General features: G+C 47.0%; 2 protein-coding genes across 8 annotated transcripts in view; one reads left to right on the forward strand and one right to left on the reverse strand.

Moving 5' to 3' along the window:
• Window positions 1-104: 104 nt before the first annotated feature.
• Mzt2b (mitotic spindle organizing protein 2B) lies at window positions 105-11,524 on the reverse strand. 3 transcript variants are annotated; one of them, XM_087202869.1, is made up of 4 exons: window positions 11,325-11,524; window positions 10,951-11,099; window positions 10,033-10,212; window positions 1,412-1,762 (listed from the first exon to the last, which is right to left on the reverse strand). In XM_087202869.1, the coding sequence occupies exons 1-4, from the start codon at window positions 11,474-11,476 to the stop codon at window positions 1,605-1,607; spliced, it is 639 nt and encodes a 212-aa protein (XP_087058995.1). In that variant the 5' UTR covers window positions 11,477-11,524; the 3' UTR covers window positions 1,412-1,604. The 3 variants fall into 3 exon arrangements, with proteins under 3 accessions (XP_087058994.1, XP_087058995.1, XP_021107887.1); XM_087202868.1 differs by lacking the exon at window positions 10,033-10,212 and having other exon boundaries at window positions 105-1,762; window positions 11,325-11,510; XM_021252228.2 differs by lacking the exons at window positions 1,412-1,762; window positions 10,033-10,212 and adding an exon at window positions 10,305-10,483 and having other exon boundaries at window positions 11,325-11,510.
• The window catches only part of Smpd4 (sphingomyelin phosphodiesterase 4), a 26,813-nt gene continuing 9,121 nt past the window's right edge, over window positions 10,021-27,712 (forward strand). For 2 of the 5 annotated variants that reach the window (XM_004874882.4, XM_004874883.4), the window contains exons 1-10: window positions 11,954-12,109; window positions 14,366-14,449; window positions 15,857-15,943; window positions 16,833-16,975; window positions 17,114-17,189; window positions 17,739-17,847; window positions 17,949-18,001; window positions 18,155-18,306; window positions 20,215-20,347; window positions 23,870-23,941. In XM_004874882.4, coding sequence (XP_004874939.1) covers window positions 14,411-14,449; window positions 15,857-15,943; window positions 16,833-16,975; window positions 17,114-17,189; window positions 17,739-17,847; window positions 17,949-18,001; window positions 18,155-18,306; window positions 20,215-20,347; window positions 23,870-23,941 — 864 coding nt within the window. In that variant the 5' untranslated portion in view covers window positions 11,954-12,109; window positions 14,366-14,410. Of the gene's footprint in view, window positions 10,096-11,952; window positions 12,110-12,177; window positions 12,351-14,365; window positions 14,450-15,856; window positions 15,944-16,832; window positions 16,976-17,113; window positions 17,190-17,738; window positions 17,848-17,948; window positions 18,002-18,154; window positions 18,307-20,214; window positions 20,348-23,869; window positions 23,942-27,712 lie in introns of those variants that run through there. The other 3 variants (XM_087202863.1, XM_004874884.4, XM_013069318.3) reach the window with 3 other exon arrangements.

Consider the following 27,712-nt stretch of genomic DNA (forward strand, 5'->3'; position numbering starts at 1 on the left):
TGGGTACAGCACTACTGTAATGTTTAAGAAACCACTGCTGAAGGTGAGTTGACCTGAGGGCAGTATTTCAAATCCAGAGTTTCAAAGCACAAACATTTGCCAACTTCTAAGAGAACTAAGGGTTTTTTCCATTGACTTTATTATTTGGAGGGCTTCTCCATTGATAATGTGCTTACTAAAGTATTAGAGCTAGAGATGGAGGGTTTAAATCTGAGGTCTGTGGGTAGGGAATGTCCACAAAATCCCTAAAATGGTGGGTCAAATGTGAAAAGTCAGTGGTTGTGCAGGTCTGCAGTCCTAGCACTGAGAAACGAGGCAGGAGGTTTCCACGTGTGTCCAGCCTGAGCAATTTATTCACTTAGCAAGACCCTGTCTTAATCAGTCAATCAAGGCCTGAGGATGTAGTATTTTGTGGTACTAGAGATTAAATTCAGGGCCATTTCTGTCTGCCCCATCTTTGGCAGTATTGGAGATTGACCTCAGGGCCCTCACACTGAGCTTCATATCCAGCCCTTTTAGAGACAGGGTCTTGCTGTGCTGCCCATGCTAGCTAGAGCTTGCAGGCATCCTGGTGCTGGGATTACAAGAGTATGCCAGTGCACCTGGCTTCCATCCCTTTTCCTTTTTTTTCTTCCTTTCTCTCTTTTTCTTTCTTTCATGCATTCATATATTTATTTAGACAGGGCCTTGTTATGTAGTTCAGGCCAGCCTTAAACTATTTAGGTCAGGCTGGCCTCAAATTCAGTGATCCTCCTGCCTCAGCCTCCCAAGGGCTATGATTACAGGTGTGCATACTGTTCAGCTTCCCAGCCCCTTTTTAGTTATTTATTTTGAGATAGAGTCTCACTAAGTTACTAAGTTATCAGGCTGGGCTTGAACTTGGAATCCTTCTGCTTTAGCCTGGAAAGGGTTATCATGACCCACAGAAGGTCATGGTATACCCACATTAACCTTACTGTGCATAGTCATTTGGAGACTGTTTGCCTTCCATGCTCACCCACTGCCATCCCTGCCCACCAATACTTTGAACAGTCCAGGTAGGGAACACTACACTTTTCACTTCAAGGGAGTCTTTTTCACCTGTTTCGAAAAGATTGGCAGTGTCCATTCTCTCTTAGACCCAAAACTAGGGTCAAGAAGGCAGTTACTGGTTTTGGTTCCTTGGTTTGGGTATAACAAAACCAGGACCAGTGCACAGAACTCATAAATCTTTGTACTTTTTTTCCTTTGCAATAGTGGGGGTTGAATCCGAGGACTCACACATGCTAAGCAAGTGCTCTACCACTTAGCTACTTAGTTCTCTAGCTTTTTTTATTGTCTGAGATAGGGTCTTGCTCAGTTGCCCGGGCTGGCCTCAAATTTGCAGTCCTGCCTTAATCACTTAAGCAGCTGGAATAACAGGCATGTGCCATGCCCTGCAATCTTTGTGTTTTAATACATCTAGAAAGTGACAGAGAACATCTGATCCAGACCATCACCTTTCTGGAAAGCTTTTCTTTTTGGGAAAGTTTTAACAGAAAAACTCTGTTGAAAAAAGAAACAAGAAACTCTGTTGAGAGAATGGTGGTGCCCAGCAGGTTGGCAAGACAGTCTCTGCTCCTATACTACGTGCTGCTCCGAGAGGTGCTCTTCCCAGGGCCACCCCCTTTGGGCAGCCTGGTGGTACTGGGCTGGTGGGGCATCCTCTGGCTTGATCCTTCTCGGCTGCTGCGTTCTGCCAATGTGGGTGCTCCACTGAGAGAAGGTCCGCCTCTGTTTCTCCCTGAGAAGACAGAACAAGTGTTAGGAACCTGGGCAAACTATTATTTCAACACACCATATTTGTGTTCCTTAAATGTTTATATCTATGTTAAGTAGCTCTGTTACAGCCAGTGACCCCACATCAGCCTAGGGTCCTGGGGCTGAAAACTGCCTAAATCAGCACATTCCAGAGAAAGCCCTTGAAAGTGCAGATGCTTTCTAGGTGTCTCATGGCTGGAGCAGGAATGCCTTGAAAGGGCACACACTATGGATCCACTGAGGGGAAGGCAAGCCTGGTTGGTCTACTGCCCTGAACAACCTATGTAATCTGCCTGTCCCTAAGCAGATAGCAGGAGGAACTTGTTACCTCTCCTCTCCAATGCATGTTAACTGAACTAGCTACCACTCCTGCCTTGATCAGACTCTGACAGGAAGTAGAGCAACTGTTAAGGACAGAAGACAGGTGTCTGATTTTGAGAGCTCTTTCTGAACAATATTTTTTCCCTGCTTCTAGAGTATTCTTCAAACATAGTGCTCAAGCCTCTTGCTCTTGGGTTTAGCTACTGATTCCAGAGGCTTTAATGATTGAAACTGTCTACTAGATAGTAACCCTGATTAAACCCATTAGCTCATATATTCCTTGATCTGTGCTTCGCTTACTCTTATCTTTTTTGTGAAGATAGCCAGAAAGATCTGCAGCCACACTTGGACAAAACCAAGAATGTTGAGAGCATCTGTAAGACAAAGGACCCTACAGCAACAACACATGTCCAGGAGCAGGACTGCCCATGGCCTCATTCCCTCCCACACAGCCAGTCTCCTGTCAGGCCTGGCATGGTCTACCCTAAAGCTCTGAGCAGGGCATGTGTCCCCTCCTTGACCCATGGTGCAGAGTTCTTCAAGGCCCCCAGCTTGTTTTTTCCTTGTCCTCAGAAACAGTGCCTTGACTTCTCTGTGGCCTAACCAGCTGTATTTTCTCCTATAGACCTTGGACATTCTCAGACACTGATCAACTTACTTAGGTTGTTGCCTAAAATTAAAATGTTTAATATGAAATATTAAACACTTGGAAACTAGCCCTGGCCAAAGCCAAGTTCCTTGACCAGCCAAATTCCTTGAACTTCATATAAATATATGCTGACCCCCTCCCTGGGACATGCCTAGGAAACCTCTTCCTTTAGTCTCTCCAGGTCATACTACAGCCCTCCTTTGAGTTCCCTAATAAATATTTCAAAATCTCAGCTGGCCTTTCCCCAGGATGGTTTGGGGCCATCCCTTACAGGAACTTGCCTGCTGCCGCTTCTAGGGCAACTCTAGCCTTGGGTGTGGCCCTTTGACAACAGTTCTTCCCTGGCCTCTTCATCAGTGTTAGTTAAATATTGCAAAAGGGATTGCAAGTTCTTGAAGCAAAGATGCAAAAATGTCTGAAAGAGTGGCCATTTCCATTTCACCATTTGTCACATCCATCAAGTGAGCAGAGGCACATGTATCTGAAACACAGGCAACTCTGGCCCCTCCAGGGGTTCTTCTGACATACTTTCTATGCTCTCCATTCCTGACCAGGAATCTTCCCCAGATTCTTCCAGGGATAGGATGGCCTTCAGGAAGATTTCTGGGAGAATAATTTCTGGGATTTTTGTTGCTGTTTGGTATGGGGAAGATTAACATGGTGCAATGTTCAGAATGTTAGCAGCTCATCCCACCTTCAGTTTTCCGCTGCTTTACCAGTTGTGATGACACACCTGCAATTCCACCACTTGGGGAGCCCAAGGCAGGAGGATCACAAGTTCAAGGCCAGTTTGGTGAGACTGTGTCTCAAAAATGTGCTGAGGGGCCAGGGATTTAATTCAGTGGTTTCGCCACCTGCTGTGAAGCGCAAGGACCTGAGTTTGATCCCCAGTACCAAAAAAAAAAAAAAAAGGCTGGGTATACAGCTCAGTACAAAGACCCTAGGTTCAATCCCCAGTAAGGGGGGGGGGAATCCCTTGCCTCACCTACCTGGGCTTCACATTCAAGTGTCGTATATGATAGATTCACTAAAGACATGGTAATGGTCTGCCATAGTTGAGGAATGGGGGGGACAAGAACATGTGATGGGGTGACATTGGGTCCAGTCAACATCCATTCCCTTTGGTACAAACAGCCACAATTCTGGTCTCCAATGATGACTAGCGGGTATGAGTCCCATCTCTGCTGGGTGGACATAACCTGCCACCTTGCGGCCATCTCCATCAACATGCCACGGTTCCTCTGTAGGCTGGGCCAGGTATGTGAGCATACCTGCTGTTCACAGCAGTGACCCAGTCCTGGCGCCCACCAGTTAACAGTGAGGGGCATTTTCTGATGGAGGCAGAAATAAGGCCCAGGTGTGGGTCATGTCTGGCTCACACCCCACCCCACCCCCTGCCCCAGCAAGTGGCAAGGGCAGATCTTATAAGTGGGGGGCTTGACTCTAAAGCCAGCTTTGTTTCAGCCTGCCACACATACCTGGGAGTTTTTTTCCTCCTGCTCAGGACACTGACTAGATCCCTCTGAAAACTGAAGGATGACAGGGTAGTAGAAAAGAGCAAATAGTGCTCTCATTTTAAAATCTGACAGGGTTGCTAGGTGTGATGGTACATACTTATAATCCTAGCACTCTTGGAAGCTCAGGCTAGAGGATCACATGCTCTAGCCCAGCCTAGCAACTTAGTGAGACCCTGTCTCAAAAAATAAAAAAGGGCTAAATTCAAAGACCCAATTCAAAAATGGGCATCTGAAATGAACAGACATTTCTCAAAGAAGCAGCAAATATATGAAAAAATGTTCAACATCACTAGTCATTCGAGAGATGCAGATGAAAACAACACTGAGATTCCACCTCACCCCAGAAAGAATGCCTGCTATCAAGAAATCAACCAATAACAAATGCTGGCGGGGTTGTGGGGAGAAAGGAACCCTTCTCCATTGTTGGTGGGAGTGCAGACTGGTGCAACCACTGTGGAAATCAGTATGGAGATACCTCAAAGAACTAGGGCTAGAGGTCCCATTTGACCCAGCTATTCCCCTGCTGGGTATCTTCCCCAAAGAATTAAAAGAATCATACCAAAGCGATATATATGTGCACCCATGTTTATAGAGGCATAGTTTGTAATAGCTAAAGCTTGGAAACAGCCCAAGTGCCCATCAACTGGAAACTGGATAAAGAAGATGTGGTTTTTAAATAAAATGGAGTACTACTCAGCCATAAAAAATAAGAAACTAGAGACATTTATAGCTAAATGGATGCATATTGAGGCCATACTCTTTTAAGTGAAATAAATAGGACACACATGTAAATACTGAATCGTTTCTCTAGTGTGAGAAACTGAAAGTGTAAATAAGGATTAAAATGATTAAAATGAATAATTGAGGGCTGGGGATTTAGCTCAGTGGTTTTGCTGCCTGCTGCACAAGCAAGGACCCGAGTTCGATCCCCGATACCAAAAAAAATAATTGATAATTTGAAATAGGAAAAGGTCCAAAGGTGTGGGGGTGGTGGGAGGGAAAGGGGAAAGGAAAAGGAAAGAAGGGAAAGGAAAAATTATGAGAAAAGAAAACAAAACCTATGTAAATAGGGAAGGGTGAAGGGGGTGAAAGGCGCACAGGTAATGGGGAAAAAAATAAGAAGCAAGATACATCATGTACAAGTACAAGCACCCAATGATAAATGTAAACGTATTGTATACCTAAAATGTACCAATAAAAGAATTTAAAATTTAAAAATGTAAAAAAAATTTATAAGGGCTGAAGATGGAGCTCAGTGTGAAAGCCAGGGGTTCAGTCAATCCCCGGTACTGCAAAACAAAACAGAAAATTGACAGAGCTAATAAACTCAATGTAAACCAACATAACTCTGAGCCACAGAAGACATTAAGAAAACAATCTAAGGCTAGGGATGTAGCTCAGTTGTAGAGTGCTTGTCTTGCATGTGTGAGGCCCTGGGTATTATTCTCAGCACTTGAAAAACAGTCTAATAACAAAAGCAGACCCGTTTATCTAGCTCTGTATGATTCTTGGAACCTTTCAGGAATCACATGCTTCCATTGTCAGCTGCAACACTGTCACTTCAGGTCTCTTAATGTTATACATGGACAAGGAGGTCAAGGAGAGGGATTGAGGGGGAATGGGATAAAATAAAATAAAATTTATTAATAAAAAAACAAACAAAAAAGGTCAAGAGTGTGATTCTAGCCCCAAGAAGAATGGTCTGCAGTGACTTCATGGGGAAGCTCAAACTGTACCTCAAGATGGGAAGACCAGCTTTGTCAAGCCCAGCTCCCTTGCAGGAGGGTAGGGGTCAGATGGGGTAGGAGGGTCATGGCAACTGAGGCTCCCAGTCCTGGTTCCAAGAATGCCCTCTCAAAATATCCTGGCTTATTCTCTTCAAAAATGAGTGCTCTTGGCCGAGGATTTAGCTGTGGCAGCATGCCTGGCTTGAAAGCGCAAGGTCCTGAGTTTGATCCCTGGTACACACACACAAAAAGTGCTCCTCACCCTGAAACCTGATCCCTCAGCATTTTGTGATCCCATGAAAGAACAAAACCCTAAAATGTACCAGCCTGTCAGCTACGTGTCATGATTTGGGGAGTCCAAGAAGCTGGGGAGTATGCCAGGGCAGGAACTATTCCACTATTTACCTTTGGAGGGACCTTTCTGAGCCTCAATTCACCATCCCCTGTAAATATGACTGGCTGGTGAGGCAGAGCTGGTGGAGAGTGAGGATGTGTAAAGAACAGTAGTGTAGCCAGGTGTGGTGGCATACCCCTATAGTCCCAGCTACCCAAGAGACTGAGGCAGGTGGATCCCTTAAACTCAGGAGTTTCAAGGTTAGCCTGGGTTACATAACAAGATCCTGTCTAAACAAAAACAAAATAAATTCCCAGTGTGCCCTGCTTCTCTCATCCCTTCCTGTTGGTCCCATTGGGTAGACTTTCTCCTTCTATAGTGGGACCCCCATCTCCTGGTGACACAGACCAGCAGACATTAGCAGGATAAAAACAGAGAAGGGGACAAGGAGAGGTTAAGAATTATGGAGCCTGTAGGAAAACCTGACAGATTCTTCTCCGGGTGCATGCTGCAGGAAGGGTGAGGCCGCATTAGGTCTGTATCACAATGGACGGCAGAGCATAGCAAGCCACCCCAAAACCTTCCCACACATGCAAACTGCCCTGGTGGGTGCCAATCAGTTTCTCAAGCAAAGCACACAGCTACCCCTCAATGCGGGTGGCCAGGAAGGATGGGAAGCCAGGGTAGCCTCAGAAGATCTGTGCTGCCACCAGCCAGTACTGCTGCCCTCTGGCCACACACATGACAGTGGCTAATTAATACTTCAAGAACACATAGAAGCCTGTGGCAAAGATAAATGTGTAGGATGGAGACCCACACAAGTACTCCAACCCAGCCTACACTTCCCAGGTGTCCTTTCATGTGGATGTGCCCAGTGAGCCCTTCCCTGTACATGCATCCAAACACTTGTGCATTTGCACAAAAAAAACACACACACAACCTTTCCTTGGCCTTGTGAGAAAAGTGCCATCATGGAAGTGCTGCAGGAATAGGACTCAAGCCACATATGTAATTTTAGACTTTCTAATAGTCATACTAAAAAGAAATGGGAAATTACTTCAAGCATCTGTTCTGATTAACAAGCCCTCTGTGGGCTCCACATCTACAGGTTCAACAAACTATGGATCAAAAAATATTTGAAAAAAAATTGCACCTGTATTGAACATGTGGAGTGCTTTTCTTGTTATCATTCCTTAAACAATATGACAACTATTTACACAGCACTTACATTAAATACTCTAAGTATTGTAGAGATTATACAGGAAAGCCAGGTGCAGTGGCCCACACCTACTGCCTAAACTACTTGGGAAGCTGAGGTAGGAGAATCACTTGAGCTCAGGAGTTCAGGGCCAGCCTGGGCAACATAATGAGACTCCATCTCTAAGAAAAATCAATACAGCCTGGGAGTGTGGCTTAGTGGTAGAGCACTTGCCTACCAGGTATAAGCCATGGGTTCTATCCTCAGGACCCTAAAGTAAAACAACCTAAAAATCACTTTAAAGTCCTGTTAGGTAATTTACATTTTAAAATGTATAAAATACATTTAAAATGTATTTGCATAAGTTAGTTATATGCAAATACTATATCATTTCATATAAAGAACTTGACGAAGATTTTGCTACTCATGGCAGTTTTGTGTGTGTGTGTGTGTGTGTGTGTGTCCTAGAACCAAACTCTCACAAATACTGAGGGATGACTATTTTATCATTTCAGTATATAGCCAACATATATTCATAAGGTGTTGCATTCATTTTTTGTTCCAGCTCTTCAATGTCCAGTGTGTACTTACACATACAGTGTCCCTCAGCAACACTGGCCATGCATAGCTCATGACTCCTTTACTGGACACCACAGCTGTGTGACATTCACACCTTCTACACACCTAACTTCTCCTTACATGTCTGGAGGGACATCTTCAAAATGCGGTTTCCTTAAACCTAATCAGAATACTGAAATGAATTTAACTTTTCCCCAGTGACTGCAGATCCTCACTGTGACTAATACTACTTTGTGCTTCTGGGTTTTCTGTTTTCCCCTTCTCTGCTGGGCATGAGTCCCTGGAGGCCACTCAGATGGCCCCATTGTGCTTTGCTGTAGACTTCATGTGCTTTTAGACTCGAGCCTGAATAAGGTTCGGACCTATGGCCTGGAGCAACTTTGTACTTGAGTCCTGTGGGAAACCCATGGTCAGCAACTCCAATGGTCCTGAACCCACATCACACTCCCACAACACCAACACTTTGACCATTCCCTTATTTTCTCCACCCTAGATTTTGTCATTTATGGGGTGGCCTGGGGGATGGGTGCTAAAACAGGCCTCAGAGCTCCTTCTGCACCTTATCTGGTGGTTTCTCAGCTGAAGCACACTAGGAGAGTGTAGAAGCCTAACTCTGTGCCGCTCCCCTCTTCCCCTCACAGGGCATTTCCCCAGAGCCTAGGTGTCACCCCAGGGCCAGGGCCTGGGCTATGCTGTAGGACTGGGGCCCTGACATCCAACAACACTGTGGAGGCCATTCCAGGCCTCATGCTTGAGGTTTCCTCCTCACTTCCCTTGAAGCTTCCATTCATTCACATCAGGTCCCCCATCCTCCTAAGCCCTCCATGCCTTGCTTCCATACACCTCCTCACTCTCCACTTTCTCCCTCCCCCACCTGCCAGTGGCCTGGACACAAAAGACACCACTGTCCTGCATCTCTGCCTGGCCTCACTCAGTGCCCCTGTACCCACACCATCTGGCAGAGATGCAGGGGCCCTGTCCCTGGCCCCTCCTATCCCTATTTTGCTTAACCTCTGCTGCTCTGTGTCTGGGCCTCCTGTGTCTGGGCAGGCCACATCTCCCCACTTCTCCACCACTGTCAGTTTATCTAGCCACCTCTAACTACACCCAAGTCATGCCCATCTCATGTTCCCTCTGTGCCTTTGGTGCCAAGGGCTGTGCCGAGCAGCTGGAGTCACTGAGTGAGTATCAACATCCTCTAGAGTAAGGAAACCCTGTTCTCAGTTTCTCCCTACTTTTGAAAACTCACCTGGCAATTTGTCATCTCAGCCTGTAGTCCACCCTCCCATCCTGGGCACCGCCCTGAGGTGGGCAGTGTAGGGAGGGCATGGAGGAGGGAGCAACCTTTCCAGTCCTGAGCTCCCAGTCACAACACACTTAACACATGGAAGGTGCCACAGCCCAGGAATGAAGCAGGAAAGGGGACTCAGTTTGCAAGTGTGACTTATGGAACAAGCACATATCATTCTTATGTGCTGCCAAGAAGGCTGGGGAGAGGCATGGCATCCATTCCATCCTCCAGACCTACCGGCCAGGTAATGGACAGCACCTACGAGGCTGAAGTGCTTCTCACAACTGAGGCTATGTTTCCATTGGTGCCCCATGCTGCCTGTTCCCCAGCCCTCAGCTTGCTGTCCTCCCCCTGGAGTGGGGCCCTTTACATCATGCAAATCTCACCCACTGGAGTTAGTCTTGAACACAGAAGTGTTGGTCCCCTCCTTGACATTAGCTTGACTACATGTTGTACAAATAGTGTCTTTAGTAAACCAAGCCAGAAAGCATGACCTAGTTCTAAGCTGTGTGGCAGATATAGCCCACGTGGTCCTGCTCTTGCAGCTCAAAGCTGCTCTGATCTTGTGGGGCAATTGGCAGTTTCCATAGATACAAGACAGCACACCAACCCCCAGAGATAAGCCAATAAACGCAACCTGTGAAAGGAGAGAACAGGCAGCAAGAGAACCGGAGGGAAGCAGGGGGCCTGGGAGAGAGAGGTGAGTGCATGGCATCTGAGCTGTGGAGCAGAACTGGAGAGGCCGCAGGCCGCAGGGCTGAGGAAAAGGAAGACCTTGCAGGGGGGGTACTGTTCCTGGCAGAGAGAAAGGAAGCCTCTGGAGGTCAGAGAAAGAGACACAAAGACAGGAGACAGAGGGTGGGTCAGTGAGGTGGCCTAGATGCCATTGCCCAGGGCCTTTTTGGCCAGGACTTGAGGATTCCCAGGGTCCTGGCCCACCTCCCCATAAGGGCTTGGCTTGCCCTCTGCCCCTCCTCAGGATGTCTGTGTGGGTGTGGGAATGTTTCCAGGCAAGGAACCCAGCCCAGGTCCTCTTTCCATTGGCCTGGGAGGTTCTGCTACATTTCAGAAGGTTCCAGATAGTCACCCTGGGGAGAAGCAACAAATAGGGATGATGAGTTGGAGACCAGAGGCTCTACCGTGACATACTCTCCTCACCAACATCTGCAATTCTGAGGGAGGCCCAGATGGCCAGAACCTGGGCACAGGCTGGGTACAGGTAAGGGGTGCCCGAAGTATTCTCTAATCACTTCCCTGGAGGGTGTAAATGTCAGGAAGTCAGGTACCAAAGCTATCTTTATTTCTGTGCTTGCGGAATGAAGGCATGAGTGAAGAGGTAGGAAGCTGGGGCAGTTGAACCCTTAGCCTGCCTAGACCACCCCAACTTCCCGTTGAGACCCCTTAATCTGCAACTGCATTCCCAAGGGTGCCTGGAACCTGAGCCTGTAAGTCTTGGGAAGGCAGGACTGGTAAGTCCGGCCATTTAGGGCCAAGCTGACGCTATGGCCAGCTACCCCTGCCACACGGGGCTGGGAGCACGGGGCCCAGCTCTGACCTCGAGTCTCGGGGACGCTGGATGAGGGCAGAGACACAGCTGCAGGGTCCTGGGGATCGCTTGCCAGCCTCTGCCCGGCGCACATAGACTTGAGCATCTGGAAGACGGCGAGGGGGGCCACATTCAGATTCAGCAGGTCCACCAGGATCCTGGTGAGAACAAATGGCGTAGTCAGTGAGCCCGCCCCGCGGTGGGACAGGGCCTGCTCCAGCCTGGGCAAACCCGCCGGCCCACCATCAGAAAGACCCTGATAAGGAGCGTGTGCTCGGGGCAAGCGGGTCTTCTAGGCTAGCAGGCCCCGGCCAGGAGGGGCCTGGAGCACGCAAGTGGCTGCGGGTCGGATAAGCGCGAGGCCCCCACCCGCACCCGCTCACTTGAACACGTCGGGGTCGACGGCGACGCCCGCTGCCTGCGCCAGCTCGTACAGCTCCATCTCCTCGGCGCTCAGCACCTTTTTCCGCCGCAGCGCGAGCTTCTGCAGGGTCGCTGCCTCCAGCCCACCACCCACAGCCGCCATCAGGGTCATCAGCTGGAAAACGCGCGCCCAGCTCCGCCCACCCCGCCGCCTAGCGGGGGGTAGCAGCGCCCTCTACTGGCCCTCCTTCTCCCTGCAGGGCTAACCCTCGAGGCCAGCTGGTCATTTGATCTTTACAGATACACTTATTGAGAGGCTACTAGGTGTTAGGCAGTGTGTCAGGCGAAGGGGATACTGTAGGAGAGCAGAGGTCCGCTTCTTGGCTATCAGACCTTCCCTACTAGACTGGATTGTCATGCTTGCTTAGGTAGCAGCACATAGAGAAAAGACTGGTATATAGTGGGCACTAGGTAAATGAAGGGCATTCAATGTACAGTACTGTGCAGGTTCCTCACTAGGGAAGTCGCCTACCGGGCCCTAATAAACAGCCTCTGTTCGAGTGCAAGTGCATTCCCTGCTAAGGCTAAAATGCCTTAAATTCAGCCCAAAGGGGCGAAGTTGTCTCTTCTGCGCGTGCGTTTTCAGCGCTTCCTGCCCCCCACCTTTTGAAGTCGAAGAAGTAGGGGCCATTTTCCCGCCGGATCGGGGGCGTGGCGTCGCGCGCAGCTTGATGACAACAGCTCGGCGTCCGGCGGCTGAATGGCGGCTTCCAGTCCTAGTGCTGCGGCGCTAAAGGTTCCACTGGTGAGTGGCTGGAGGCGCGCGCGCTACAGCGCTGCGCCCTTAGGGCTTTCTCGTGCCCCCGCTGAGGTCATCTGCCTTTCTCCGCGAGCCCAGGGATTCGGGCCGGGCACCGGCCATAGCCCGGCCTAGGCCGGCACGGTGTAGGGAGGAAAGGGCTCTCTGTCTGAGTCCTTTTATACCACCCTCCCGGGCTCTGACCTGGCACCCTCTCGCACAGCCAGCGCACCTCGTCTCGTATGAGGTCGGTTAACATTCGCTCGACGTGTTGAGGGAAGGAGAGCTTTGGGTTAAAGGCGAACCTTAGGCTCAACGAGCGGGTTCCGACTCAGGCCTTTTCCTCCTGTATGGTTGGACTTTTCCAGGCCTCAGTTCCTCCTCTTTAGTAGGGGAGTCTCGACGCTTTACTACATACGATATTTGTGAGTAACAAATAGGGGCATGCTGGTGCTTCTCAGCAGCCAGGTCTTGGCAGTCGGGCGGTACGCTTGGCCTAATTGGCCAGAGGCTGGGAACTGGCCAGAAGAAATCGCAAAATAAGATCTGAAGCGGCACCTAAAGAAAGTGGGTGTTGAAGGGGTGGTATGAAGTGAACCCTCTGTGGGGTATGATGAGAGCATAGCCGTGACATGGTCAGAAAACAAGTTGAGAATCCCTGCCCTCCTCAGGGAAAGACCTGAATTTGACCGGTCTAGGCCTCATTCTTTCAGCAGCTGGCCATGAAGCTTCCTCTGAGCAAAGGGATCCTTTCATGTCAACTCTAACGTGTTGCCCTTATCAGTCTGAAGTTTTGTGCTGCTTTCGTAATTTTTGATTTGTGTGATGTTCCATTGACCAAGTAGGTCAGGACTGAGGCATTTTAAAGTGTTCCGTAACACTGAAATTGACAGCTAAAGTTAAGAATTTAAAAAATTTTGGAGATGCTCCTCTTTGAAATGTCAACTGCCTGCAGCACCTCCTTATGCCCAATTTCTCTCCCTCCACATACATTGCCAGTTGCGAACTCAGTGTCTTCACTTGTGTGCTAAATAGAGCTGTGCCAGGAAAGCCATCACAACCCCATTGATAGGACTCTACAGGCTTCCTTTCTGCTCAGTCCAACTCTGAGTATTTCTTGTTTCTGACCAGGTTGGGCAGAGATGTAGGAATCTGGAAATTTTCTGATGATCTATTCAAAGGTTCTGTTGGCTTTTCTCCTCATTGCATAGAGTACAGTAGTATGCTATACCCACCTGTTTATGAAAGGTTTGTGAGGAGATTTATTATTTGAATCTTGGCTCTGCTGTTCACTGGCTGGTTAGGGCAAGTGAGCTAGTGCTATTCTACCTGTTTCCTCATCTGTACTGACCTTACAGGGTTGTTGTGATGATCTATTTTCTATTTTTTAACAAATTTAGCAGCTTATTTAGGGTGGCAGGAGGATTGAAAAGAGACCTGTCCCAAATAAAAAGGACTGGGGATGTTCAGTTCAGTGTGAAGGCCCTGGATTCAATCCTCAGAACTAAAAAAAGTAAATAAAAACAGCACCCATTTGTTGTCTCCCAAATGTACAGTCAGAAGCCCACCAGGGCATGGTGGTACACACCTATAATCCCAGCACTCAGGAGCCTCAGGATACTTAGTGAGTTCAAGGCCAGCCTACACTAGCTAGACTGTCTCAAAAAAGGGGGGTGGGGTGGAAGAAGTCCAGGCAGGCTTAAGCTTGGTTCTCTGCTTAGGTGTTGGTGGCTTTGCTCCTATCTAGACTCTAGAGAAGAATCTGCTTTCAAGTTTATTGAGGTTCGTGCCAGAATCCAGTTCCTTGGAGCTGTAGAACTATCAACTGGAGTACCCTTTATTTTAAGGTCCGTTGACTTGGGACATTAGTTGCATCTATAAAATCCTGTTTGATTGAGTAACCAAGGGATTGAGGGGTATATTTAGAATTCTGCCTGTCATGGAGGATCAAAGGAGGAAATGTATGGCAAGCCCTCAGAACCAGTCCTGGCATGTCGCAAGAGCTGTACAGGTGTTACCAAAGACATCACCTAAATTTGGCTCTGAAGCTGGCCCATGAACTGTGTGAGAATGACATTTCTACAAAACGTACAACTGACATTGCAGTGTGTGTGTTGAGTTATGCAAACAGGTGGGTAAAGCATATAAGCTGTGCTCTGCGCAATGAAAGGAGAAAAGCCAAGAGAACCTTTGGGCATTGTGAAACTGCATAATATTTTGTTGTGTGGCAGATATTGATATTTCATCTTTGTTTTTCCACAGTGATTTCCTAACGTGACCATTTTTTACTCTCCAAGAAAGGCTACTATGGCATTCCCTCACCTACAACAGCCTAGCTTCCTACTGGTAAATATCAATTGCATTTGGAAGTGTCAGAGTAACAATAATTGTATAGCTGAGGGACTTAATGATTCTTTCCACTGATTCAAAGAACTCTAGTGGTTGTTTTTTAGGGGCACGTGATAGAAATAACACAAGACTAGGGGTTAGAATGTTAAGCACGAATTTGCCTTCCTATTAGTATAAGACCTTGGGTTTATTCAACTTCTGAGCTCTAGTTTTCTCATCTACAAAATGAGTTAATTCAAATACCATCTTCATACTTCCCAGAGTAGGAGGAGGAGTATGTGAGAAAAATATACATCAGAATGTTCAGGATCTGCAAATCCTTATGGACATATGAAATGTTCTAATAGTTATAACTATTATCTGTGAGAAATGGAGGGGCAGCTGGGATTGCATTTTAAGTAGTAAACATGATGCTGAGAAATTAGGTATGAGGCAGGTATTGGTGATAAAGATTTCTACTTCTGGTTTTCTGGGGATGCTTTTTGTAAACATTTATTGGGAAGGACAATTTTCCTTTGTATATACTACTAGAGCCAACGGGCCTGACCCCTGGGTTTAACAGCTTAGGTCTCCATCTCTGACTTAGATCCTGTAATAGCCACCCTTATTTGGAGGTGGACAAGGTGTTAGATATCCATGGGAAAGCCCTCTTGTTAAAATTGGGGCCTCTCCACCTGATCTTAACCTGTTTGCACAGAAGCCTTTTCTCTATGTAGTCAGAATGCTTTCTCCACATCCCATAATTTCAGGTAGATTTCCACAGTTCTTGTCCTAAATATCTGTTGGTCTCTCTGCTGCTTTTATGATTAATGTTAACTTGGAGGAGGCCATGTATAATTCCTCCCCTCCCTTCTTCCTCCCTACCCCTTCTCTATCCCTGATTAAGAGGAAAGAGCACTTCTCCTTAACCTTTGTTTTGTTGTGACTTCTCACTGATGATTACGGTGGTGTGATCATAGTTGGTGAGGTGGGACGTTCTGATTCATGTGTACAGACTCAGTGAATCCTCGTGGACTATGAGAGGTACAATACACAATAGGGGTTTTCTGCTGGTTGTGGGACTGACCCTGGCACTGAATCTTGCTTGTGCGTTGGTGGAGGTCTGTTTCATTCTGATAATGCACAGTGTTTGGATTGTCTGAGGATTACCTGAGGACAGTGCTGAGAAGCAAGCCTGAGAAGTACTAGTCTAGAGAAGGTAGACCTATAGATTCTCTCTTCTAGTAGTATCCTTGGGGCCACTAACACATGTAGAACCTGATACATGAGGTGCTGGGCAGCCAGATCAGTGATTGTATGTCTAACTTGTACCTATTGCTTGGATTTCCATTTGACTCAAGTCAGAATGCCTGCAAAAGCTATAAGAGCAAATATGTTTGTGACTTTTTTCACTTTGTTTCCTAGGCTAGCCTGAAAGCTGACTATGTAAATAAGCCCTTTGCACAGAGGTGCCAAGACTTGGTAAAAGTCATTGAAGATTTTCCAGCAAAGGTACAGCATCTCTCTTTGGGGCATGCCATATGCACACTTACTATATATTCCTCTAGTGGATAGAGGCCAGGGATTAATGTTCAGGATAATCCCCTGGATCACAAAAAGTGTCTACCCCAAAATATTAACAGTGCCAAAGTTGAAAAACCCTCAGGTAAATACTTTTAAAATACATGTTTAATTTACAACTGGAATTGTCAAGCCCAGGAAGTTGGCCTGTATAATAGGTTAATACCAAATGATAATAAATTATAGTTTTGCTTCAGGGACTTGACTGAGAATGAACAATGTTGATCTTGTTAATAGCTCTCTTTAGATTAAAAGTTTCCATTTTTTATTTATTTGGTTGTTTGTCTTGTTTTGTTTTTTGGAGACAGGGTCTTACTATGTAGTTCAGGCTGGCCTTGAACTCACTATGTAGCCCAGGCTGGCCTTGAACTCATGGGGATCCTCCTTGCCTCTGCCTCTCAAGTGCTGGGATTATGGGCGTATGTCATCATGCCCAGCTAATTTTTCTCTTTTAACTACATTTTATATCACAAGCTGGTTTATTTAATTGGCCCAAGTATAAAGCAGTGCTACTTGGTCTGCCCTGTAACTTCAGTGGAAGAACTCAAAAGTGCTTTTAAGGGCTGGGGATTTAGCTCAGTGGCACTGTGCCTGCCTCCCAAGTGCAAGGTCCTGAGTTCAATCCCCGGTACCAAAAAAAAAAGTGCTTCTAAACACTATACCACCATTCCTTGTGGGACAGGGGTGGTCCTGTGGGTCTCTACTAGGGAGTGACCTTTTCAGAGAGAGGTGGGCAGTGCATGGTGCAGAACAGAAGCTGGGATGGGAGTGGGCACTGGTCCTCAGCAAGCTTGCCCTCAGCCTCCCTGCACTGTTTCAGGAGCTGCACACCATCTTCCCATGGCTGGTAGAGAGCATCTTCGGCAGTCTGGATGGTGTCCTCGTTGGCTGGAACCTCCGTTGCCTGCAGGGCCGTGTGAACCCTGTGGAGTACAGCATTGCAATGGAATTTCTAGATCCTGGGTAGGTAGGTTTGCTACCTGAGAAGGACTAGATACTTACTTGTGGTGATCTTGTTTTTTTTAAATCACTCTACTTGTTAAAAAGAAACAAGATAGTTTGCAGTTCATTTGCTCTATTTTTGTTTAATTTTGTGTACAGTGGCCCAATGATGAAGTTGGTTTATAAACTTCAAGCTGAAGACTATAAATTTGACTTTCCTGTCTCCTACTTACCTGTAAGTAAGCTATGGTGGTGAGAGTGGTGCTTGAGGCTCAAAGTCTGAAAAAGTGTCTAAGGTAGTAAGCAGGCAGGGGCTTAGAGAGGTGGTGATCCTAGCTAGGAGGCAGGACTCAGAAGGCATCACAAATTAAAACTTCTAGTAGCAGCTTTTCAAAAGATCATTCCAGACTTTTCCAGTAGAGGAGACACCATGGTTTGGTGCTGACTGAGTGCCAGTCAGGGTGATGTGACTGGTTCCTTTCCTCTTCTGAATCCCCACTCTTTCAGGGGCAAATTGAGTTGTAACTTGCCCAGTTGGTATGAGAGGCAAAGGAGATGGGGCTCAAAAGCACTCTCGACTGCTGTCCTTCTTGTCCTTGGATTTTTGTGAGGATGGCAAGAAAAATTCTAAGCAAAGCCAATTTTCCAAATGCCAGAAGAAGGGCACTGTCTCCATAGGCAGATACATGGTAACCTCTTCCTCAGCAGCCTTCCCAAAGAGTTGCACTGCCTCAGGGGCACCATGCTGGCACCTGCCCATAAGCTTACCTTCCTGTCTCCACAGGGCCCCGTGAAGGCATCCATCCAGGAGCACATCCTCCCTGACAGCGCTCTGTACCACAACAAGGTCCAGTTTCCTCCCACAGGGGGTCTTGGCCTGAACCTGGTCCTCAGTATCCTTTGGTAGCCTATAGGGTGGGGAGACTGTGAGTGGCCAGCACACAATGGAGGGTGGGCCACCAACCCTGTGTTTACCCCTTGACCCTGCTAACAGATCCATTTGAGTATTACATATTCTTCTTTGCCTTGAGTCTCATCACTCAGAAGGTACAGAAAAGATGTCTCTGAGTACAGCTTGCTTTACCGCATCTTGCTGTGAAGGGTGGGGGCTTAGCCTGGGGTGTCCCTGTGGTTACTCATGCTTGGAGGAGCCCAGGGTGGTGCCCAGAGCCCACACTAATGATGAGTTTGATTTTCCAGCCACTATCCATGTCCCTCCATGTCCGTACTTCAGACTGTGCCTATTTCATCCTGGTGGACAGGTACCTGTCATGGTTTCTGCCCACTGAAGGCAGTGTGCCCCCTCCATTCTCCTGTAGTCCTGGTGGGGCCAGCCCATCACCTGCTCCCAGGTAAGGCTGCCTTGGCCATTAAGACCTGGCCCTTCTATGAGGGAGTTACCTGGTCTTGGGCATCACCCATGGAGACAGTGGTACCACCCTTTGTCCAAGATTTCCCAGTTTTTCCTGTGCCTCATTTCCTAACACCAACTGCCTCAGCACAGCCAGAAGGGTGTCCATGTTTTAGTGTCTCATGGTCTCTAGCCATCACCGGGGCTGTCAGGTCTCTGACTTCATTGACAGCATGCATGACAGGCTTGTGTTCTATTTGTTGTACCAGCCCTCACTCCAGTGCTGTCTTACTGAGACACGCTCACTGAGACCCACTGAGACAGTGAACAGGATTGAGGGGTGGTGGTGGAAGGATTGTCCTGTGTGGGCTGAGGTAGGGGGGTGAGGAGACACCTGGGGAGAGGAGCCTTTGTACTAGGCCACACAGGCTGAGTCTGATACTGCCACCTCTGTGTGAGAGTTAACTGGGGGCTCTAGCTGGCTCCATGAGGCCTTGGCGGGCCCATTACCCAGAGTCTCTTAGCCAGCTCTTCCCAGAAGTCCCTCCTGCCCTGGCCCCTCTGCTCCTTCCCTCTCTAGGAAAGTCTGCTCCTTTCCTAGGAGGCTGTAGGTGCTGGTCAGCCCATGCTTGCTTGCATGCGCACACCAGGCCATGCCTTCATCCACACTTGTGTGGTCTAATGCCTTCAGAGAGTGGAGAGGCAGGCCAGGAGCTGGGAGAGGCTGCTAGATGGTAATAGTGGCTAGTGACCCTGGCATGGTGGTGATGTTGCAGCTGGGAAGGAAGACTTGGAGATGGGTGGATTCATGCCCTGTGCAAGGCCGGATCCAGCTGCTAAGCAGTCTTCTAGGGCTGGTTTTCTGGTGTTTTTCACTTGTTTTAACTTTTTATTTTGAGTAACTTCAGACTTACCGGAAAAATGCCATGCATAACATAAAGAACTTTCATAGTCCTTTGACCCAGACTTCTGAATTGTTGACACTTTGCCATGTGTCTTATCCTTTCTTCTTCCACTTATCAATACAGTATTTTTTCCCTGTGGGCTGTTTGAGCAAGTTACAAATGTGCCATCCCAGTACTTCTCAGTATTCTAGAGTACATTTCCTAGAATCTAGCACATTCTCCTCCATGACCATCTTACTTCTGTCACACCAGGAAGCTAGTGCTACTACCAGGCCACCACCTAATCCTCAGGCCATGTGTGAGGCTCACTGCCAGCTATCCTACTCACATCTGTTATCTGGCTGGGGTCCAGCTTCAGCTCAGTCACTGTGTACAGTGGTCTCTCTAGTGCCCTTCAGTCTTTCTATCTTTCCCAGCCTTGACCCCTTAAGTGCACGAGTTGACTGTAGATGCTCCCTTATGTGGGCTCTCTGGTGTTTGTCTGCTCATGACTAGGCCTAGCTTGGGTTCTGTGGGCAGGAACATTGCAGTGGTGACACCAGATCCTTCTCAGACACCCAGTCAGGAAACCTGTGATATCCCTTTGCTCCATTCCTGATGACATAAGCTTGGTCCCTGGGCTAAGAGTGTCAGGCATGTTTTTCCAGTGTAAAGTTAAATTTGTACTTTGTGCCTAAATTATTACTGATGATGTAGTGGGAAGATATGTTGAGAGTATGTAATTACCAATCATGTTAGGATCCACTGTTAATTCTTGGTCAAATCAATTATTAATAGAGCAGTTGCCAAGTGTTGTTTTTAACTTCATCTCTCCTGCATTTGTTAAGTGGTAAGGAAGACTTTTCCCTGTTTATTTATTCAAATATATCAGTGTGGACCTGGGGGTCATTGTATGAGTCAACATGTTGTGATTGGTTACCCCCATCGTTATATTGATATCCAGATTGTCTCTGGCTTGGCCAGCAGGAGTCCCTAACTGAGGCTTCTTTTTACATCACCATCAGGACTCCAGCCATGCCTTTTGCCTCCTATGGCCTCCACCACACCAGCCTCCTGAAGCGACATATCTCTCATCAGACATCTGTGAATGCAGACCCTGCCTCCCAGGAGATCTGGAGATCAGAAACTCTCCTCCAGGTGAGCCAATGAGGCTAATCTCTGCCTCCGTTTCAGACAGACTATTCAGGGGGAGGAAAGTGGGGAAAGGGAAGTAAAAAGAATTAAAATGTGTTACGTACGTGTACCAACTTCTCACAATGAATGTTAATAATTATGTCCTGAAAACATGTGTTAATTAAAAAAAAACAAACCTCAAAATGTTCAGCCATTTTCCAGCATGTGGAGTGGAGTTCTGAAGCCTGAGGGTGGTTCTAAATGTTGGTATTTTCATGCTGTGACATATAAAAAATAGATAAGAAACCTATGCATACACGCATACCCGCTGAACCCAGGGGATCATGCTTGCTAAGCAAGTGCTCTACCAGTGAGCTATCTCACTCACCTTTCCTTGGCAGTACTGGGGATTGACCCCAGGGGCTTCACACTTGCTGTTAAGTGAGCAGCTCCACTACTGAGCCATATCCCCAGGGCCTTATTTTGTAAGACACAGTCTTGCCAAGTTGTCCAGGCTAGACTTGAACTTGGGGTTCTCGTATCTCAGCTGGGATTATAGGTGTGTACTACCATGCCTGGCCCATCCCCTTCTGCCCTATATGTCATTGAGAATGTTTTCCATCCCAAGCTCCCTTGTCCACATAATTTTTTTCCCCCCTCTCAGGGGGGTATAATCATTATAGCCTTTTAGTTTCTAGTAGATCAGTGTAAATGCTATTCCCCCATTCCCACCATGACCCTCTGACCTCCCATGTTGTTGGAGAGGTTTCCCCCTGATTACCACCTTATTAATATTAAATCCTGCCACAGAAGCTTTTTCTTTGGCTTTTTGAGAAGGTCCTTGGTGTAGGCTGACCTTAAGCTCACTGTGTAGCCCAGGCTGGTCTCTAACTTGTGGCAGTTCTCCTGCCTCAGCCTCCTGAGTGCTAGGATTACAGATGTCCACCAGCATGCCTGGATTAGAAGCATTTTTATGATGCTGAAGGGCAAAGTTCCTCTGAAGCCCCCAGCTTGGTGGTTAGGGAGCCCCCTGCACGTTACGTCAAGAGATGCAAATGGGAACAGTCAGAGTCCTGTGTCTGCCCTGGTAGGCTCCAGCCTCTCAATAGGAATCGAAGAGGAGACTGGTGGTGTAGATGGCCCAAGCTGATGTGGGCTCTGGGCTGTGCTGGCCATGAGGTGGACAGATGACTGAGACACAAGCTGGCAAGACAGAGTTGAAGGGTTCTGTTTCCTGGACCAGAGCACTAATGCTTTTTTAATAAAACATTTTAATTATGGTAAAGTATATATAATATAAATTTTGCCATCTTAACCATTTCTAAGTGTACTGTCCAGTAATGTTAAGTACATTCACACTGCTGTGCAGCTAACCTCCAAAATGCTTTGTTATCTTTAGAAACTAAAATCCCTTAAATAACTCCATTTCTCCTCTTTACCCTGGAACCACTATTCTGCCTTCTGTTTCTAAGAATTTGACCACAGCACTCTAGGTACTTCATGTCTAGAGAATTTAGCTAGATTACACAGCTTTTGTTTTTTGTAACTAGCTTATTTCGCTTAGTATAAGGTCCTCAAGGTTCATCCATGTTGTAACATGTATCAGAATTTTCCTCCTTTTTATGGCTGCATAATATCCCACTGTATGGATGTACACATTCTGCTTAGCCATTCATCTGTCAGTAGACACCTGGATTGCTTTGGCTTTTTAGCTCTTGGGAATAAGGCTGCTATGAGCAGGAGTGTATAAATATCTCAAGTCCCAGCTTTGAGAACTTTTGGGTATACCCTGGAATGGAACTGTTGGAGCATAGTGTAATTCTGTTTTTGGTTTGTCTTGTACATGCCAGGCAAGCATTCTACCAGAGTTACATCCCCAGTCCTTTTAATTATATTTTGAGACAGTGTCCCCACTAATTTGCTCAGGTTGTCTTTGAACTTGCAGTCCTCCTGCCTCAGCCTGCCAGGTTTAATTTTTTTTCCTTGTAGTACTGGGGATTGAACCTGGGGCCTTTACTACATTCCCAGCCCATTTTTTATTTTGAGACATGGTTTATCTAAATTGCAGAGGCTGGCTTGATTGTTTCGTGTTTTGTTATATTTTGTTTTGTTTTGTTTTGAGACGGGGTCTCTGTAGTTCAGGCTGTCCTTGAACTCACTGTGTAGCCCAGGTTGGTCTTGAACTCACAGTGATCCTCTGCCTCAGCCTCCTGAGTGCTCGGATTGCAGGCGTGTGCCACAATGCCTGGCTGTGTGTTTAATTTTTTTCCAAGTACCACCCTACAGCTTTCAACAGTTTCAGTGCCATTTTTTTATTCCATCAGGAGGATACAGGGTTCTTGTTTCTTCATATCTACAATATGCCTTGTTATTTTCTGCTTTTGTGATAATAGCTGCTCCAAGAGCTAGTGCTGTCTCCTTGTTTTGATTTTCATTTCCCTAGTGGATAGTGATGTTTAGCCTCTTTTCATGTGCTTAATTGGCCATTTGTATATCTTTAAAGACTGAGACAGGGTGTCCCTTTGTAGTTCAGGCTGGCCTTAAACACACTGTAGCCCAGGCTGGCTTTAGCCTCCCAAGTGTTGGGATTACAGATGTGTGTCACCTTGCCCAGTTCCTTTGAATCAGATTGTTTGATTTTTTGTTGTTGTTGAGTTTTAGAATTTCTCTAGATATTCTGAATGTAAATTTCTTATCAGATATGTGGTTTGCAAGTATTTTTTCTCATTCTGTAGGTTATATTTTTATTCTATCAATAGTGTCTTTATTTATTTATTTATTTATTTTTTGAGGCAGGGTCTCAATATGTAATTGAGGCTGGCCTTGAATTCACTATGTAGTCCAGGCTAGCCTCGAACTTGTGTCAATCCTCTTGCCTCGGCCTCCTGAGTGCAGTAGTGTGTTTTAGCTCATCATGGTAGTGCTTGCCTAGAATCCCAGCAGTGTGAGGGGCTGAGGTAAGAGGAGCACCGTTTCAAGCCCAGCCCAGGCAACTGAGCAAGTTAGTGAGGCCTTGTGTCAAAATAAAATTTTTTAAAAAGGCTTAGGGATGTAGCTCAGTGTGAAGGCCCTGGATTTAATTCCCAGTACTGCTACCCCCCAAAAAAATCTTTTGATGTTATTCTGTTGTCTCTTTCTTTCATTACCTGTGCTTTTGCTACCATGTCAAAGAAGTCATTGCCAGATCTGAGGTAGTGAAGGTTTCCCCTCATGTTTTCTTCTGAGTTGCATGGTTTTAGCTTACATTTAGTTTGAGTTAATTTTTTTAAGACAGTGTTGTAGTCCAGGCTAACCTTGAATTTACTGTTTAGCCCAGGCTGCCCTTGAACTCTTGGTAATCCTCTTGCCTCATTCTCCCAAATGCTGGGATTACAGGCTGTTTCACCATGCCAAGCTGAGTTAACTTTTTTATAAATAAGTTTCCAATTTCATTCTTTTATATACTGATACACTGTTTCCCCCTCACCACTTGTTGGAGAGATTCCATTCCGCCTGGACTGATCTTGGCCCTGTTCAACATTTTGATCAGCTAATGCTCCTTTGCAGGTGTTTGTTGAAATGTGGCTTCACCATTATTCCTTGGAAATGTATCAGAAAATGCAGTCCCCTCATGCCAAGGTATGTTTCCAGTTGTTCTTCCTGTTTTCTGCTTTGGCTCTGGTCAACTTGCTATTTCTTGTTCTTAGTCTTAAGTTACTTGTCACAACCTGGATGGTGGGAAGCAGCCCACCATCCACCTTTCATTCAGATGCCTAACACAAGGTGGGTATTGTTTTTTAGTATGAGGGTCTTATATTGCAAGGGCTGGGCCCTGGCACTTGGAGGTGTGTCCTTTCTGGGTCCTCCCTGTGTGGTTATCAGGGGAACAACAGATTCTGGTGCTCTTGCTATGGGGGTAGGGGAAGCTGCAGATACCTCTGGGAGTCACTTCTGAGTTTCTCCATTGCCATCAGCAGTATCTTTGTGCTCTCAAGAGAGGTGATGGCCCTGGTTGGATACCTGCCACTGTGGTGAATTTGAATATTCTTTTTCGGCCCATGTTGTCCTTACCTCCTCAAGAGCATCAGAAGCAGCCATTTTTGTGGTGGGTGGGGCCTTCTCTTCTGCATGTGCCCTGGTCTTTCTCCTCTTCCTCCTCCTCATTCTCCTCTTCCACCTTCCTCCCTTCCTCTTCCCTGGCCCTTCCCCTACTTCCTTCCCTTGGCAGCACACTTATTTGCAAACGATGAACATAGGAGAGTCCCTGGAACCTCCTGGTGTTGCTATCCCTGGGCCAGGCACTCTACTGGGCTCTCCAGAGTGAAATGGTTCTGTTCAGTTAGTGAGTGGTCCATGGACACTTAGAGTCACAGATTCACATACTGTGAAACAATTTGAATCTGGTCTGGTGCCCAAGGCACTGTCACCACCAACACAGTCTGATGCCTGTGGCTTCTGGCATCAGTTTGCTCCGTAGACTTTGTTGTTGGGTGTTTTTTTTTGGTACTGGGGATTGAACTCAGGACCTTGAACTTGCCAGGCAGGCGCTGTGACTCTGAGCTACAACCCCAACCCCTGCTCTGTAGACTTTGATTTGTCAATGCCAGGCAAAATTCTGGAGGGGTTCCTCAAGAATGAAGAGTCTAGGGGGCTGGGGATTTAGCGCAGTGGCACCACGCCTGCCTCAAAAGCATAAGGTCCTGAGTTTGATCCTTGGCACCATTAAAAAAAAAAAAAATAAAGAATGAATGGTAGCACATGCCCGTAATCCCAGCACTCTGGAAGGTTGAATGGGAGGATTGAAAGTTTGAGCAATTTAGCAGCCTGGGCAACTTAGAATTTAGCAAGACTTTGTCTCAAAATAAAAAAAGAGCCAGCTGTAGTGGTGCATACCTCTAATTACAGGCATCACAAGTTTGAGCTATCCTGGGAAGTTTAATAATTTAGCAAGACCCTGTCTCAAAATAAAAAAATAAATAAGAAAGGAGCTAGCTGTGGTGGTACATGGCTGTAATTCCAGCACTCTGAGACGCTGAGGTGAGGGATCACAAATTGGAGCTCAGCCTGGGCAATTTAGCAAGATTGTCTCCAAATTAAAATATATATAGAGAGAGAAAGGCCTGAGGATACAACTCAGTGCAAAGGCACTTAGTTCAATCCCCAGTGCTGGAAAAAAAATAAAAAAGTTAAAATTGAGAAGAGTATCCTGTAACTGAACTCCGATTTTGGGGAGAGACCATTGTTCTGCTCCTGCTTTTACTCCAGTTTCTGTAGCCAATTCTAAGACCCCAGTGCTGTCAGTGTGGAGGATGGGGTTTGGCTCCCACTGCTCCTCTTAAAGCACAGGGTGCTCCAATACTTCATCTTTGGCATCACCTAGGAGGAGGAAAATGGGGAAAGGCCCAAGACTCTATCCATCCTGGGCTTCTTGAGCCACCAAGAGCCTGTCATGTCCTGCCTGCTTCCTGTACAGACCTCCTGCATGTTTCTGACTGGGAAATGGTGGTCTGGGGGCTGGGTTTCCCCTCAGTTTGTTCTCGGGTCCTGCCTCCTGTCCTGGGCTCCTGGGAGGTGCTCAGCTCTGTGCATCTGTCTTGGCTGTGCAGAAGCAGGGGTTGCTTTGCTGCATTGTCTTCCTGTCTGCCCATGGTGTCTTCTGAGTGAATGACAGTCACACTACTTTCAAGGGCCAACCAGAAAGACCTTTCTGGACAGTCACCTGTGTCTTCACAGGCTGGGGGAAGGCTGTCCCTGTTCTCATAGAGAGGCGCCTTCCCCTTTGTCCCCACATTCGCTTCTTCTTGGACAGACCTTAGGGGGATGAGACTTACCAGAATGACTGCCATTGAGAGGCCTGGGCGTCCAAGAGGCTCAGCCCTTTGGTTCCTCCTATTGAGGCAGGAAAGAAAAAAAAAATACAAGAAACCTGTGGATAGACACTGAGGAAAATAGCTGCAATGGTCCTGCCATCTAAGGCCTCTTACTGTTTATCAGGGCTTGCACTATGCCTATCTTACACAGATCCTTGCCATCCCTGCTTACCCTTGATTTCCAAATGCTGGAAGTGCAGCACCTGAAGTCCTACTCTGGGTCCAAGGCATGTGTTCACTGACCAGTGGCTGGGGGCAATGATGGCTATGGCCCTGGAAGTGGTCATGGTGCCAGCCTTGTGTTCTCACAGGAAGGGGCAGGGACTTCACTGGGACTTTGCTCCTTGGTTCCTCCCTGAGCCTGCGGTCTGGCCCAGAGGAAGGCTGTGAGGGGCCTTTGCCATCCTCTTGTGCTCTTGTCTCGCTGCGAGTCACCTCAGTGCCTGGCAAGTGTGTTCTGACCTGTGTGAAGCCCCGTGGGCATGCTGCTTGGGCAGGAAGTATGCTGGGTGCCACTGGGCTGTGCTTGGCTGAAGGGCAGCAATGCTGCAGGGAGGTAGGGTAGAGAGTCCTGGGGTGGGAGCTAGGCATCTTTCCAGCTCTGCTGTTACCCCTGCTGTCCAGGCCTGTCCCAGCCTCAGTCCTGCTGACTTTGTGGATATATGGGGGCTCCTTCCCTTGGGAGCCCTGTGCACTTGGAAGGCAGAGTCCTAGTGAGTTAGGAAAGACTATTTTCCCAGAATTATAACTAATGACCACAGAATGTGGGAGAGTGTAGGGTGTGTGGGGCAGAGGGTGGGCCTGTCACCCTCAGTCTGTGCTGCCCTTGGGAGCCTATCTTTGGCAACCCATCCCTGCCCTCAGTTCTGAGAGAAAACCATTCATGGAAGGGACATTGATTATGTTTTGGACACATAAGAATTGATCACATCCTATACGGTATCTACTGATTTGGTAAATTTCTTCTCAAGTCAACCAAGGAAAAGCCAATAAGTTACAGTCATCCCTCAGTATTTGGGGGGACTTGTTCCAAGACTCTCATGGATACCAAAATCTTCATGGATCCTCAAGTCCTTTATGTAAAATGACACAGTATTTCCATATAACCTGTATATATCCTCCCATATGTACTAAGTCATTTTTAGGTCACTTATGAAACCTAAGAATCAAAAGTATACCTACCAGTATAAATATCATATAAATAGTTGTACAGTATTATTAAGGAAACAGTGGTAAGAAAGTTGGGGGAAAAAGACCGTAGCTCAGTGGTAGAGCACTTGCCTAGCACAGGGAAGCTCCTAGGTTCAATCCCCAGTACTGAATGAATGAATGAATGAATGGGTAAAGAAGAAAGATAGCCTGTACATGTTAGGTACAGATGCAGCCCCCAACCCCTTCATGTGTTGGTTTAGTTGATCAAACCTGTGTATGCAGAGGGCCAACTGTCCACATTTTTGTTTTTGGGGTAGAGAGTCCTTCTGAAACTGGCTCCTCAAAAATATCTTTCCTGAGCCTTGAGGCCTTCTGTGCTTTGATGACA

Source organism: Heterocephalus glaber, unplaced genomic scaffold (assembly GCF_053883595.1).
Source record: "Heterocephalus glaber isolate CG9 unplaced genomic scaffold, H.glaber_assembly_v1.0 deba00001781, whole genome shotgun sequence".
In the NCBI taxonomy this organism is placed as follows: domain Eukaryota; kingdom Metazoa; phylum Chordata; class Mammalia; order Rodentia; family Bathyergidae; genus Heterocephalus; species Heterocephalus glaber.

Coding starts and splice junctions, on each gene's coding strand:
- Mzt2b (XM_087202869.1), bottom strand. CDS start 11,476: ATGACCCTGATGGCGGCTGTGGGTGGTGGGCTGGAGGCAGCGACCCTG. Junction 11,100..11,324: donor GTCGACCCCGACGTGTTCAA/GTGAGCGGGTGC, acceptor TGTTCTCACCAG/GATCCTGGTGGACCTGCTGA. Junction 10,213..10,950: donor CAGCGTCCCCGAGACTCGAG/GTCAGAGCTGGG, acceptor TCTGACCTCCAG/AGGCTTCCTTTCTCTCTGCC.